Source organism: Ursus americanus, chromosome 12 (assembly GCF_024610735.1).
Source record: "Ursus americanus isolate L20-20 chromosome 12, mUrsAme1.1.p, whole genome shotgun sequence".
Lineage (NCBI taxonomy): Eukaryota > Metazoa > Chordata > Mammalia > Carnivora > Ursidae > Ursus > Ursus americanus.
Genome location: NC_142138.1, coordinates 43,733,723 through 43,747,918, shown reverse-complemented (window position 1 = coordinate 43,747,918; position 14,196 = coordinate 43,733,723). Strand labels below are relative to the sequence as shown.

Here is a 14,196-nt window from a genome sequence, read left to right as displayed (position 1 = left end):
TATGTCAACAAATTATGCAATCTGATCAGTACGCTTTTCTTTCTTAGAACATGGCAAAACAACAGGCACAGCACAGAGGGAAAATTCTTCTTTCCTCTATATCCCAGCTCTCGAGACTGTACCATTACTTTTTAAAGGGCTCTAATATTAATTAGTGCTGGTTTTGCACATGGAATTCCTATAGTTACCAATGAAACTCAAGAAATCTGGGCATAATATATAAAAGGACCAAAAATACAGGTAAATTAGTGACTCCCTAAATTATTTCTCATAAAAGACAATAAAAACCAAACCCACATCCTGAAATACCAAAATACTTATCTAGGGGCGCCTGGGTTTCACTCTTGGTTTCGGCTTAGACTCAGGTCATGATCTCAGGGTCCTGAGATCCATCCGCCTGCCTCCTCCCCAGCTCTGCCCTCCACAGCCTGCTTGGGACTCTTCCTCTGACCCTCCCCCTGCGTGTAGGCCCGCACTCTCTCAAATAAATAAATCTTTTAAAAAAATACTTATCTAAAAGTAAAAGCATAAAGTCTCATCTCTATAGTATGACACACATGTAAAATGAGTGAAACCATGTTATATTCTTATTTGTTGCTAAAGTTCCCAATCAGAGTTCTGCTTACTCAGTTTAAACACATAAGTAACTCCCAGGACTATACCAGCTTTACCTTGGGTCTTAACAAGACCTGATGAGGCATTTTTTGCCCTCTGTTGAGCTGTAGCATATCCACTGCCATTTCCTTTTTTCTTTAAAATTGCCTGTGGTACTGGATCACTGTATCCTTTGCTAGTGACCTTCTTTAGCACACTAAGAAAAATGATTTGCATTCAGTACTGCACTCAGAGAGCAACACGTGAACTTTTAAAAGGCTATATATGAAATATAGTCTTTCTCAAAGAAATTAAAAAATATCTTTTTTTCTAAAAATAGAAAAACCTTATGTTCATAGGTCTTTAAGTTTATAAACCTGCCAGTCAAGTATGACAAAGCAATACATAATCAAGTGCCACAAGTAGAATCTATCATTTTGTATCAATAAGCATTTTTCATAGACTTCTTCTTTTAATAAAGTTTTAAAATATTGTGTAAATAAATACATTTTTTAACAAAGAAGAAAAGATATTTTTAAAACATTTAGCTAGAAGTTAGCATATAATTAACTTTCAGAGAAAGCTAGGTAAAATATATATAGGTAAAATAATGAATGAAGACTTACCTGTTATTTATATTAGTTTCTTCTTGAGTGCCTTTTTTATTTGAAGTTCCATTGGTAACTTTTGAAACAGGTCGAGATTTTACTGCTGTAAATTAAAAAAAAGTCAGTCATGAAACAGAACACTGAATATGTAAAAGTCATGCATAAATTCACTGGCCAGACACTATATTCAAAAATAAACGTTAATGTGGGAAGAAGTATGTTTTCTCTCAGTTTGCATGAACACATGTAAATAAGTGCCTTTTGGCATTTGAAACTAAATAAACATCCAAAAACAGAATCATTTTTTCCTAGCAACTGTCAGGAGCTATTAAAAGTGACGGTACTAAAACCCACCTACAGTAGTTTTGATACTTTCCACACTGTTTTTCACTGTCTGTCCTGGAGATTCACAAAAGGACAGTTTATCACCAGAAGGCCTCTCTTCTCCTACTGATCCATTTTCTTTTGGTTCATCCAGACATTCAGTGGAAATCAGTAATTCCATACTTGAATTGGTCGATCTGCTGGAAAGCCCTGCAATGCTGAGGCATGGAGAATCTCTTCCTGTCACTTTCTTCAAAGGCTTTGCTTTGGTTTGCACATTTAAGTTGCCAGTGAGTACCTTGGGTCTGGCACCTGTAATGTGCCCTTCCTGATTTCTCACTCCTTTTTCATTTAATGAATTTTTCTGTCCATTTGCTGACGCTGCTGCTGATCTTTCCACAGCTTGTCTAGGCGACGTGTTTGCTGACTTAGCATTATCACTGTTTTCCGTTTGGGGCTTTATTACAGCTTTGGCCTTTCCAGAAACATTCTTGCCCCCAGTTTTAAGTTCTTTCGTAACCTTAGATGCTGTTTTTGTACCACCCTTTTCCTTTAAATCATCCTGTTTCAAAGTTTTATTTACAGTACTTCTATTAGTACTTGATGAACGTCCAGATGCTCCTAACCCATCAGATTTCATCTTCTCCTTCGTAGAGGGGTAATTCCAACAAGCCTTCTTGGTATTTCCTCTCCAAGATTCGTTTTTTATAACACCAGAGTCAGAAACTTGTCTCCTTTGCTACAAAGAAGAAAAAAAATTCTTTATAACTTGACTGAAGTCTTTGACTTATAGTACATTGTTTCAATAAGCCAGCTTTTCAAAGAGGAGAAAGTAAAGATCACATTATGATATATGGCCACTCAAAATTTGAACCATCTTTGATCATTTGAATGTATCTTTGGTCACATTACCTTAATTGAATCTGAAATACAGCATAAAAAATTAAAAGGCAATGCTATTTTAAAAAGGCACGCTATTTAGCTTTGTGAAGTTATGGTAGAGATTGGCACCTAAAGGTGTCAGGATGCCTTGGGTCAATGATAACAATATCCAATGTTTTTTGAGGGCCCACTCCCAGGTTCTGTGCTATAAAACCCTTTTCATACGTCATCTCACTTAATACAACACTCCTATGAGAGAGCTCCTGTTGCTACCTCTATTTCGTAAACAGGAAACTGGGGATTAAAGCTGGTATGTGATTTACCAAGGTCACATGCTTTAAGGATGGAAGTAGGACTTGAGCTCATGATTTACTGCTTTAAGCAGGCAGTCATCTATACGGTATAATTTGAGGAACATTATAAAGATTTTCACCAAAAACTGTCTCTTCAATCCTATTCCAAATGCCAGAAATTTTGAGGGACATTATAAAGATTTTCACCAAAAACTGTCTCTTCAATCCTATTCCAAATGCCAGAAATTTTATCACTTAAAGATTTAATCCTTGGGGGTGGGGACTGGGGGCTGCAAGCCCCTGGGAAACTAAACAGTACATCTGAAAAGTTTGGCTTTTGGAAGAAACAAAATAGTAATACACACTGGCTATATGGAGAAAGTGGAGGAAAAGGTGTCCTAAAAACAGGTGAAGTAGGTAACAAGAGGAAAAGAGAAGGACACTTAAAACACTGAAGACAATGCTCCTGTATCATTTTGGTTAGAACTAACCTTGCTATGGAAGGGAACAACACCACTTTAAAAAGTGGTAGGAAGTGCAGAATAAAATTTTAAGACTATATTGCCACTCTTTATGAAATACGCCCTCCCTTCGCAAAGCTGTATGAAACTGCAGAGGCCTGAGGAAGAGCCTGTGCTGTCTTCATCTTTGTATCCCATGGCACTGCGCCCACAACATACTGGGTACTCAAAAAAATGTGACGCATGTTGTCAAACCTGAGCATGTATTGATACACAGTTCAAGGGCTAATATTTCTGAATATAGAAACCTTCCATTTATATTAAAAATTTGTCTAAGATAAAGAAAACATACATGGGGGTGTGAATACACATACACACACACACACACACACACACACACACACACACAGTAATAAATAAGTTTAGGGAAAACCTAGGTGTAGTCCTAATAAAAGAATCACTGGGTTCTTGTCATAGCTTTATCTCTAATTGACTTAGGATATTTAAGAAGTCATTAACATCTCTGGGCTTCAGAGTATGTATTTCTAGAGGGTGGAGACTGGTCCTACTCATGCAGTGCTCCAGGATTCTATGTAATATTTATAAAGTTCAAATAGGTTTTGTCCTCATTTTTTGTTTTCTTGATCAAATCGTAGCTCAAAAAATAACCTTTCTCTATTTTTAATACCTAAAATCAGATAGACTTTTGATTTTAGACTACTTCTCACCCTTAAAACTGATCCTATTTAACTTCATATCCTTGAATCTTATCTATTTTAAAGCATCATGCTATGGGTGAGATCTATGTAGTATGTGGGGTACCATAGGTAACCATATTCCTTTAGAAACTTTATATTAACATAATATAGCATGATGAGGATTCAATGTATACACATATCTAGGCATTTTCTAACTTACATCTGCAAAGTTTACATATATTTCTTATATACAAATGGCCAGGTGGGAAGATGCATGCTACTGACAAAAAAGAGACCACATGCTATTGAGAAAAATGAGAAAAAGAGGTCAACCCTGTAGAGAATTCCCCTTAGACACCCTTTGGTTTCAGTACTATTCCTTTTGTTTAACTTTTTATTGTAGTAAAATTTACACATAATCTAAAGATAGAAGAGTATAATGAACCCCCATGTACCTATTATCCAGCTTTAACAGTGATCAGCTCTCGGCCAATTTTGTTTCATATATAACTACCATTTCATTTTGGAAACAAGTCCTAGACATCATTACCTTAAGTAATGCGGTACCAGCACTCTTCTTAAACCTTTCTCTCTGTCTCATCTCATTAACTTTCTCCCACGTTCAGAAGATCTCATCTCTTCTTGTAAAACACATTTATTCATTCTACACTTATCGAGCACTTACTACATACTAAATAATTGCACATAAATTATTTCACTTAATTTTCACAATAATTCTGCTAGGTTTTATTAGTCCATTTTACAGACAAGCAAGCTCACACATGGCAGAGATAAGGATGTGAAGTCAAGGCTGCACTGTCCCAGCAACTGTGCCAGGCGGCAGTGTTGCTTTTCTTGCGCTTGGCTGGAGAGCCTTGCTCCTCCACCCATCCTTCCCTCACACACACACACACACACACACACACACACACACACACACACACACACTTTCCTGCCCTCACCTAGGAGCAGGCAAAAACACCTGAGGTAGATAAAGAATGAAGCTAAAAGACTCCAGGAAACCTGTACCCTGTGCTCAGCCTCCTGCCCTCATGGAGGCCACACATTTTCCATTTCACTCGCTCACAGAACCAATAAAAATCTAGGTAAGGATAAAAAAAAAAAAAGTGAAGTCAAGATTTTAATTCTTATTATTCCATGTCCAGCACCCATTTTACTAAACTGCCCTTCTGAGGGAAACAATATGAGCCTATTTTCTTCCCACTGTGGTTAACAGTATAAACCCTCCAGCAACCTGAATATCAGGAAGGTAAGGAAGAACAATGAGACTTTGATCTCTTTTGCTGTAAGGTAAGGGAAGAGGAAAAGCCTGGTTGATAACAGAGAGTAGAACAGCAAAGAGAAAGGCAGATAGGATAATGGGGGGGGGGGGAGCTAAAAAAAAAACCATTGGGGTAACAGGAAACTAGTACATAGAGAAAAATGTCCTAAGGTACCACTTTCTAGAGTACGTTCTGTGGAACTCTACACTATACCTAGGAATGGTCAATGGGGAGTCTAGCAGTGTTCCAAGTTTAGGGGAAGAAAAATGTTTCACATTATAACAAATACACCAAGTCATCTGTATGTGGGAAGGGCTAAAAAAAAAAGACAAAATTTACCATCTTAACCATTTTTAAGTGGGAAGTACAGTAATGTTAACTATACAGACCTTGTGCAACAAATCTCTAGAACTTTCTCATCTTGTAAAACTGAAATTTGATACCCACTGAAAAATTGCCCTTTTCCTTATACCTCTGGCCCTGGCAACTGCTATTCTCCTTCCTGTTTTTCTAAGAGTTTGATTACTTTAGATACCTCATATAAATACAGCAAGTAACTTTTAAAGTAAAACACAACTAACTATACTCTTGGTACTGATTGCCTCTTTCACACCAAAAATGTATTACATGAATCAAACATCTTAGTATAGAGAAAACTGGGACAACTAAAATCTTCTTTAAGAAGTAGGTTAATTAGAAAATAAGACATTGAATTAGGTCTAGAATTTTAGACAACTTCAACAGATCATGTTGGAATAGCTCCAATATATTAGTTGCCAAAAAGGTTTTCAAGGAAATAAAAAAGGCAGAATATTTCACTTCCTATGCCAGCTGTATATTAAAAATTCACATTATTTAAAAATTTATAGAATATTTGCTTGATTAAAGACTCAATATTATTTTCATTAAGAAACAGCTTTACTTAATCAAAGAATACATTTAAATAATCACTGAAATGCAAAATAATAAAATTTAAATTATTAAGCATTTTTTTCATTTGGACCTCCAAATTTTAAAAGTTTTTACCTGAGAACTACTGAATACAGGCTTTTTGCCAAGTCTTCGATCATCACCTTTGTCAAATGCAGCTGTAGAAAGAAACAATTTATTTTTATAGGAAACACTATCATTACCATAAAAGTAGAGGGAAAACAGTATGCTAGCAGAAAAAGGTTATGTTTTAATGGAAGTAACTTAAAAAAGGCTAAAAGCAATCTAGTACACACAAATAATTCCATATTATATTTTAGAACTTTTTTTTAAAGAACCCCGTTTTCATTCCTATTTTCTGGTCTCTATGGATTTTACATTATTAAAATTAATAAATAAGAAACATAAAAATCTCATGAGAAGATTCATACATTTACAAAAAACCCAGAAATTTTCTCAAGCTGTGAAATTTTAGAGATAACTGGTTTCATTTAGCTTTCCAAATTTCAAAAAATTATGGGTTGTGGCAAACATAATATTTTATAAACCATTAAATTTGAGAAAGTGTCTATCTAAAAAATGTAAAAATACTCTGTTGAAATTCACTACAAATATTTCCTGGTTTTGCAGAGATATCATGAGGAAGAAGGAAAGAAAAGAGAAAAAAATAAGGTTCTGTTGAAAATAAGAAACAATCCTCAAACTCACATTCTTTTTAGAATTACATAAGAATTCACTTTCTAGATTAAGTTTATGTGGGAATTATTGGAGAACTCATGTTTTTATGCTCTTCAAGTAAGAATTTGAATGACGTCAGGAAAATACATAGGAATAATGGGACAAGAGCTATAAATATAGTTCAGCTAATGTATTTCTTTCTTTTGAAGGTTAAATTTCAAACTATTTAAAACATAGTTTGAAGAAATATAAACTCCAAAAATTATTTGATATTTATTAAAACAGCTGATGAAAAATGTATTAAATTATATGTAACACTCCCATTGCATCTTCTACTACTTGTGTTCTATAGGATCTGTGCTATAAGACAAAGCAGGATCCTAGAAATGGCATTATAGGGACTGATTTATAGTAAGCAAATGACTTTGCACAATTCTACACAAAAAGAAGTTAATGTAAGATTTCTCCCAAAGGTCAGTAACTCAATTAGAATTAAAGAAATGCTATAACAAAGACAATCTACAATCAGTCTTTTATCTGGGGTTTCCCAATGCAGTAACTATCCATAAGTCAGGACTCATTATAAATCAACATACTAAAGATTAAAAAAATATTGTTAGACTGATAGGATTGAAAAGTTCTTTTTGACAATTAGTATAATTATCAATAACATTTTGTTTTACATATGTGCATATATATATGTATTTGTATGTATTTTTAATTAGCACTTTATAGAATTAAGATAAAGAATACCGTTTAAGGCACAATTAACTATGAAATCCTGTAAAATGAAGAAAAACAAAGTTTACTACCAATCAGAAGAGAGTTGAATGACACCTACTCATGCAATGCCGATCTTATTTCTTCACACTGAATAGATTTTGTAGTAAAAATTAACTGCCATCTAAAAATCAGTACAGAAATAGTCACAAGGAAAAAAACCCCAAATTCCCGAAGACCTTGAGATTTTCATTGTTTCATGATTTTGTTCTTTTACTATTTTGTTGGAATTTCTTTGAAAAGTGCTCTTCAGTTCACATCTAGCTACGCTTTCATGTTATGCTTATAATGCAAGACAGAGCAAATCATATTCTGCCTATTCCATTAAAGAATTTAACATATCTATGTACTATCAAGAATATATCACATTTGGTTTTGTGTTTTATAGTACAAAAATGTTCACTTCCTAAAATACAGTCTCTAAAAATGTTTTTAAAAGTATACTTGCTCAATCTGCAAATATTTTTTCTAAGGTACCTGCTTTAACCCAAAAATAGTCATGAAGCCATTTTTAGTTCCACACCCTCAAAATTTTTATCTTAATATTTTTGAAACAAACGTACATTCTGAGCAATAGACATCTTTTGTTTAATGCTATCGTTTCAAATGGTACCTATTAAATGTCAGAGACCACCGTGCGGCTCCCGAGGGGCACTCCGCAATAGCACACACCGTATCACTGAACCAATCAGTTGTGAAATAAAGCCATCTAGTTTAAACAAAACCACAAGAAATGATATATTATACCAAAGATGGAAAAGCTTTATGGCAAAATATATGTAAAAAGGAAGAGAAAGTATGTTTGGTAATATGTTCTATGTGGCTTACATTTTCCGATACTTCTAATCTCTTTATAAGAACGCTTTTAAGCAAATTTGGCTGGAACACTGTTGCTAATATAGAGTAGGATTAAAAACTGATAAATACACGTATAAAGGAAATGAGTCATTTTCCAAGAACAACAAAGCATGATTTATTAAAACTGCCTAAACATACTATCACCAGTTTCAATCAGCAAGCTATTATTGAACAGAAGCAAATAATGTTATTCCTACCACTTATTAGCATCCCCTCAAAACACCTCTTGTCACAGAGATCATAAGAATAAAAAATCTCAAGGCTAACATACCTGCTTGGATTTTCTGTTGATCATCTGTGCTCATCAGCTTCCAGCTTTCTGTGTGACGAACAGCATAGAAAGACTGAACCAGGAAGATCCACAGCTTATCACGCAGAGCCTGGATCTTGCACGTAAAACCCTGTGTTCAAGCAACAAATCAGCAGCTGGTGAGAGCCACATTGTCATAGCAACCAGTCATTATTCCTTTCCGAATCTACTTACTCCTAAGCTAGATCAATGATGTCATCACTTAGATTTTTAAAATCGTCGGGTACATGTTATTTATGAAGGCTTACTCTTCAAAAACAGAATTTTATAATGAACATGAAGCTAAACCTTATCCTTTCAACCAAACATTATTTTAAATCACCAAGGGCCTCTACATGAATATGTTCTACAAGACTTTTCAAATCAACTATGACATTACAAGGTCAAATACTCTATGTAATAGTAATAAATATGATGAAATTTTTTATCATTCTTGTTGAACAAATACAAAATGTCAGTAATTTCCAATAGCTTACTAATATTGATTAAATGCATTTAAAAATAAGTAATATTTTAATTTTGCTTTTTCCTACTCAATCCAATTTTAAATATGATTTTTTTGGAGACAAAAAGGAATTAAGAATATATTATAAAAATATAAAACACTGATCATTAAGAATTCTAAAAAATTATTTAAAATTTTCTGTAAGTTTTATATTTAGGAAATTTAATATAGTGACAGGGGAGAAATACTAGAGTTACGCTGTACCAATTAATATTGTTAAGTACTAAACTATGTTTAGAATGAATGAGTCAAACTGCCAAATTCTGAACTTCTACAATAAGTCTATTTAGAGGTAAATGAAATTTAAACATTTTTATTTTGTGAAAAATTCCAAACAGACACAAAAGTAGGGACTATAACCAACCCCCCATCACCTAGCTTTAATGAACCATGCAACATTTAAAATGTGCATATATTTTAATTTTTTTTTAAAGATTTTATTTATTTATTCAACAGAGATAGAGACAGCCAGCGAGAGAGGGAGCACAAGCAGGGGGAGTGGGAGAGGAAGAAGCAGGCTCACAGTGGAGGAGCCTGATTTGGGGCTCGATCCCATAATGCCGGGATCACGCCCTGAGCCGAAGGCAGACGCCCAACCGCTGTGCCACCCAGGCGCCCCTGTGCATATATTTTAAAATCTTAAAACAATTCAAATATTATATCATTTAAATGAATTTCATAACTTTAAATACCATTTCCTTTGTACTGTCAGAGTTCAGTAACATGTCCAGAGCCATAAAAAGAGAACAGCTATTTTCAGTGGTAATGTTTTCTTCAATTGCTTTTAAAATTTTGTCCAATAGATCAGCTGTGCTGCTCATTGCTTGTGACTACAAAACATAGAAATTTATATTTAATAGGAATACACGTAAAATGTGTAAGAAATGTGAAACTCTGGCTTAATAACAGACCATTCATCATAACTGGCCATATAAAGTCAACCAGAAATCTTATTTCCTCTGTTAATAATATAGTAATTATTATAATTACATAATTATAACAACCATTATCATAAAAATCCGTTTTCTTTTTAAAAAATATCTGCACACACCACACACACACACACACACACACACACACACACACACTGTTCCTAGAAGCCAAAATAGTTCTAAGAGCAGAACTAGAAATAAATAATCAAAGTTCTTTATTCAATAACTAAATTTAGAACAAGTGGGTCCCCAATAAGACTGAGAATTTTGCATGGACCATTACTGTATTACTGACAAAACAGTATCTTTATGACTGGTTTCTAAAATATGGCTTATGCTGATTGAGGGCTACTGTTGGCCAGAGTTACATTATGCCTTGCCAGTGCACTCAAACCTGTCCCCTCCTGCCTTCATTATCTTGTGAGCCAAAAATCCTGTCCATCACTGCTCTAAATCCTATGCAAGCATGCCATCTGCTATGGAATTTATTTAAGTCACACTAATTTAATCAAAGGCAACCTGCGTATAAAAACTCTTACATAATGATTAGAACACAAAGATGGGGCTAAATATAGGATATAATTTTAGACATAGTACCTGTAAGAGAAGAGCAAAATTTTCACTTTGAATGATCTTGGAGAAGTTTTCTATAATAAATGCAATACATTCCTCTTGCAGCTGAGATGCCATAGTCAGTGCTACTTCTGTCCACTTCACTCTGGGTAAACTGATAATTAGCCTGTCACTTTCCATCAGAAGAAAAGCAGCATTCTTATCATTCTTATAATTTAAAAAAAAATTGGGAAAAAAAGTTAGATTACTATTCATAATATAACTTTCTTTTTTTTTTTTTAAGATTTTTTATTTATTTATTAGACAGAGATAGAGACAGCCAGTGAGAGAGGGAACACAAGCAGGGGGAGTGGGAGAGGAAGAAGCAGGCTCATAGCGGAGGAGCCTGACATGGGGCTCGATCCCATAACGCCAGGATCACGCCCTGAGCCAAAGGCAGACGCTTAACCGCTGTGCCACCCAGGCGCCCCTATTCATAATATAACTTTCTAAGCAAATAAAATACATTTGTTTTCTTATGATCTTTCCTGCACACACACACACACACACACACACACACACACACACACACACACACCCTAAAATTCCAGGTAGCTGTCTTTGTCATTACTTATAATACTTATTTATTCATTCATTAAGAATTATCCAAAAGGGCAAACCTTGAGCTGGGAACAAACCACCTCTAAAAGATAGCTAAAACAAACTTGAGAGCAGAGGTATAATATAACCACAAAGAAAACCTTGACCTCTCTGAGATTTTCACTACTGATTTAGTTTTTGTGTTTATATACATCATTCATAACTGTATGGTTATGCTGACATAACCTTAATTCTTTTCTGACTATAAAATACATGTACTTTATTACAAAATCAGAAAGGTTAAAAATTACTTATAGTCTTCTGTGATTTTCTTCCTCCTAATTAGGTAAGACTCTTTTTATATTTTATTCATTTAATGATGATTCATTTTTATACCATAGGAAAAAATATTCATGAACACTGATCTCTATGGAAGGTAGAATGAAAATTTACAAATACCATGTGCTCCAAGGAAAAGGAAAAAATGACCCCATATACATTACTGTATCTTACTCATATTTGATTTCTAGTTCTTGAACCAATGCTTAGTAAATAAATGTTTAATGAGTAAATAGTTACCCAATTGATTGTAGTAGATTGAAAAACATGGCCACAAATTCTTTGTAGCTCCATCCATCGAGAGGTGGAATTCATTTACTCATCCCTTAAATCTAGACTGGCCTTTTCACTTGCTTACAGAAATAGTGGTACTGTGCAAGTTCCAGAGCCAAGGTCTCAAGAAGTTCTGCAGCTTCTGTCTTTGTGCTCTTGCAATTCTGGGACCACAAAGCCATGAAGAAGCTGGGTAAGAAAGACCACATAGAGTGGGAACCCGAGCTCCAACTTAGCCATCAGCTGAAAGCAGCTGTAGGACAGAACTCAGGAAGAATCAGTAGAAGCATCACCCAGGCAACCCACAAAATTATGAGAAATTATAAATTATAGTTTTAAGTCACTTAGTTTTGGGGTAGTCTGTTACAGAGCAATAGATAACTGACACATCTGGAAGTAACAGACTGAAATCCTTAATATAGGCTGCTGGATGTAAACTCTGCACACCTTTTGTATGTTTCAGATCTCAACTCAAACTATCTTCCCTGATGTCTAGCCCTACATCAGATTCCTTTTATACATGCCATCAGAGAACCTGTATCTTTTCTTTACATTACTTGATTCATTTGTAATTATTCGATCATGAACACAACTACTTGATTAACACGTGTCTCTATCACTAGGCTGTATGTTTACTGAGCATGAAACCATGTCTGTTTTGGCTCACTATTATTTCCTCAGGGCCTAGTTCAGAACTGGGTCATAGTAGACCCGCAAACATTTGTTCATTTCTTAGCATCATCAGAGGGTGAGAGTCTATATGTGAATTCCTAAGCTAAATTAAGTTTAATCCTTGAACAACAAAACTTTTAACATTTTACCCACTTACCAAGAATTCTTTTAAAATGTATTATATATTTCCCTTGTTTTGTTAGAGTAAAAATATCATACATTGCTATAATTTTTTTTTTTTTGGTACCATCATCCTTTCCTCCTCTGGTGACATTCTGAGTACCTGTGATTTTAGGCAATAAGCCCAATTTGCTCTACTGTAGGGATTGTTCTGGTGGTGAAGCCAAATGTAGGGTATTCAAATAAACTTGGCAGATATCTACAAAGTGCTTACTACACACATAATGTTATCTGCTATGACAATAATTTTTTTAAAAAATACAGATATAAAGTAGAGTAATAATTTATGTTGGAACCTGTTGGAAAACTAAATATGGACATAAATGATAACATAGGTGGTATGTGATCTTATTCCAATATTGACCTGAATACATAACATTAAGTGTTAGAGTTCAAAGAAGGTTGAGGTTCAAAGAAGGAAGAAAATGTCATACATTTCTAGACCAAACACATAAAATTTTAATCCAGTAGTTAACATATGCTCCAAACTTCAATATATAAAGGGCAGTACTAAGAAAAGTCCCCTTCCCTTCCTGTCCCCAAGCCACCCATTTTCCCACCTCCCAATCAATATTATTTATTTTCTGTATCTTTCCAGAGTTATTTCATAATACGCACACAATAAATATATGTAATATTGCCTTTATTTTTCTCAAATGGAAGCATTAATATAAATGATATTCTATACTTCCCCTTTATACTTAGTGTTCATCTTAAATATTTTTTATCTGAATATAAAGACCCTTGTTATTGTTTTAATAGGCACGTAATAGCCCACCATATGGTTAAGTCATTCAACCAACCCTCCATTTATATTTACATTGTTTCTGATTTTCTGCTATTACAATGTTGTAATGAAAGATCTTGTAAATAAAATTATTTCATACAAATGGGAACATTTCTACAGGATAAATTCCTAGAAACAGAATTACTGGGTGATTACTACTTGTCTTAGCCTGGGTTCTGCCTAAACCCTGAGCCTGAGAAACAGGCTTGTATGCATAGTTTATTTTTTTTAAAGATTTTATTTATTTATTTGACAGAGATAGAGACAGCCAGCGAGAGAGGGAACACAAGCAGGGGGAGTGGGAGAGGAAGAAGCAGGCTCATAGCGGAGGAGCCTGATGTGGGGCTCGATCCCGTAACGCCGGGATCACGCCCTGAGCCGAAGGCAGACGCTTTAACCGCTGTGCCACCCAGGCGCCCCATGCATAGTTTATTTTTAAGTGATCCCAAGAGAATCTGAGGCATTAGGGGAGTGAAACAGGGAAGGAGGGAAAGTCAATGGAAGGGTAGGGTTTCTAGGTCCTTACTACTCAGTGTGAGCCACACCATCTGCAACACCTGGAGCTTATTAGAAACACAGAATCTCAGCTTCCACCTCTGACTTACTGAATTAGAACCTACATGTAATCAAGATCCTGAAGTGTTTTGCATATATACT

At 34.7% G+C, this 14,196-nt stretch overlaps 1 protein-coding gene across 6 annotated transcripts in view; it reads right to left on the bottom strand.

Annotated features, from left to right (window-relative positions):
* The window catches only part of BTBD8 (BTB domain containing 8), a 93,443-nt gene that overhangs the window by 5,287 nt on the left and 73,960 nt on the right, over window positions 1-14,196 (bottom strand). For all 6 annotated transcript variants that reach the window (XM_045801796.2, XM_045801794.2, XM_045801795.2 and 3 more), the window contains 7 exons: window positions 10,734-10,916; window positions 9,897-10,034; window positions 8,661-8,790; window positions 6,170-6,231; window positions 1,557-2,265; window positions 1,221-1,305; window positions 672-811 (listed from right to left, as the gene is read on the bottom strand). In XM_045801796.2, coding sequence (XP_045657752.2) covers window positions 672-811; window positions 1,221-1,305; window positions 1,557-2,265; window positions 6,170-6,231; window positions 8,661-8,790; window positions 9,897-10,034; window positions 10,734-10,916 — 1,447 coding nt within the window. The remainder of the gene's footprint in view (window positions 1-671; window positions 812-1,220; window positions 1,306-1,556; window positions 2,266-6,169; window positions 6,232-8,660; window positions 8,791-9,896; window positions 10,035-10,733; window positions 10,917-14,196) is intronic.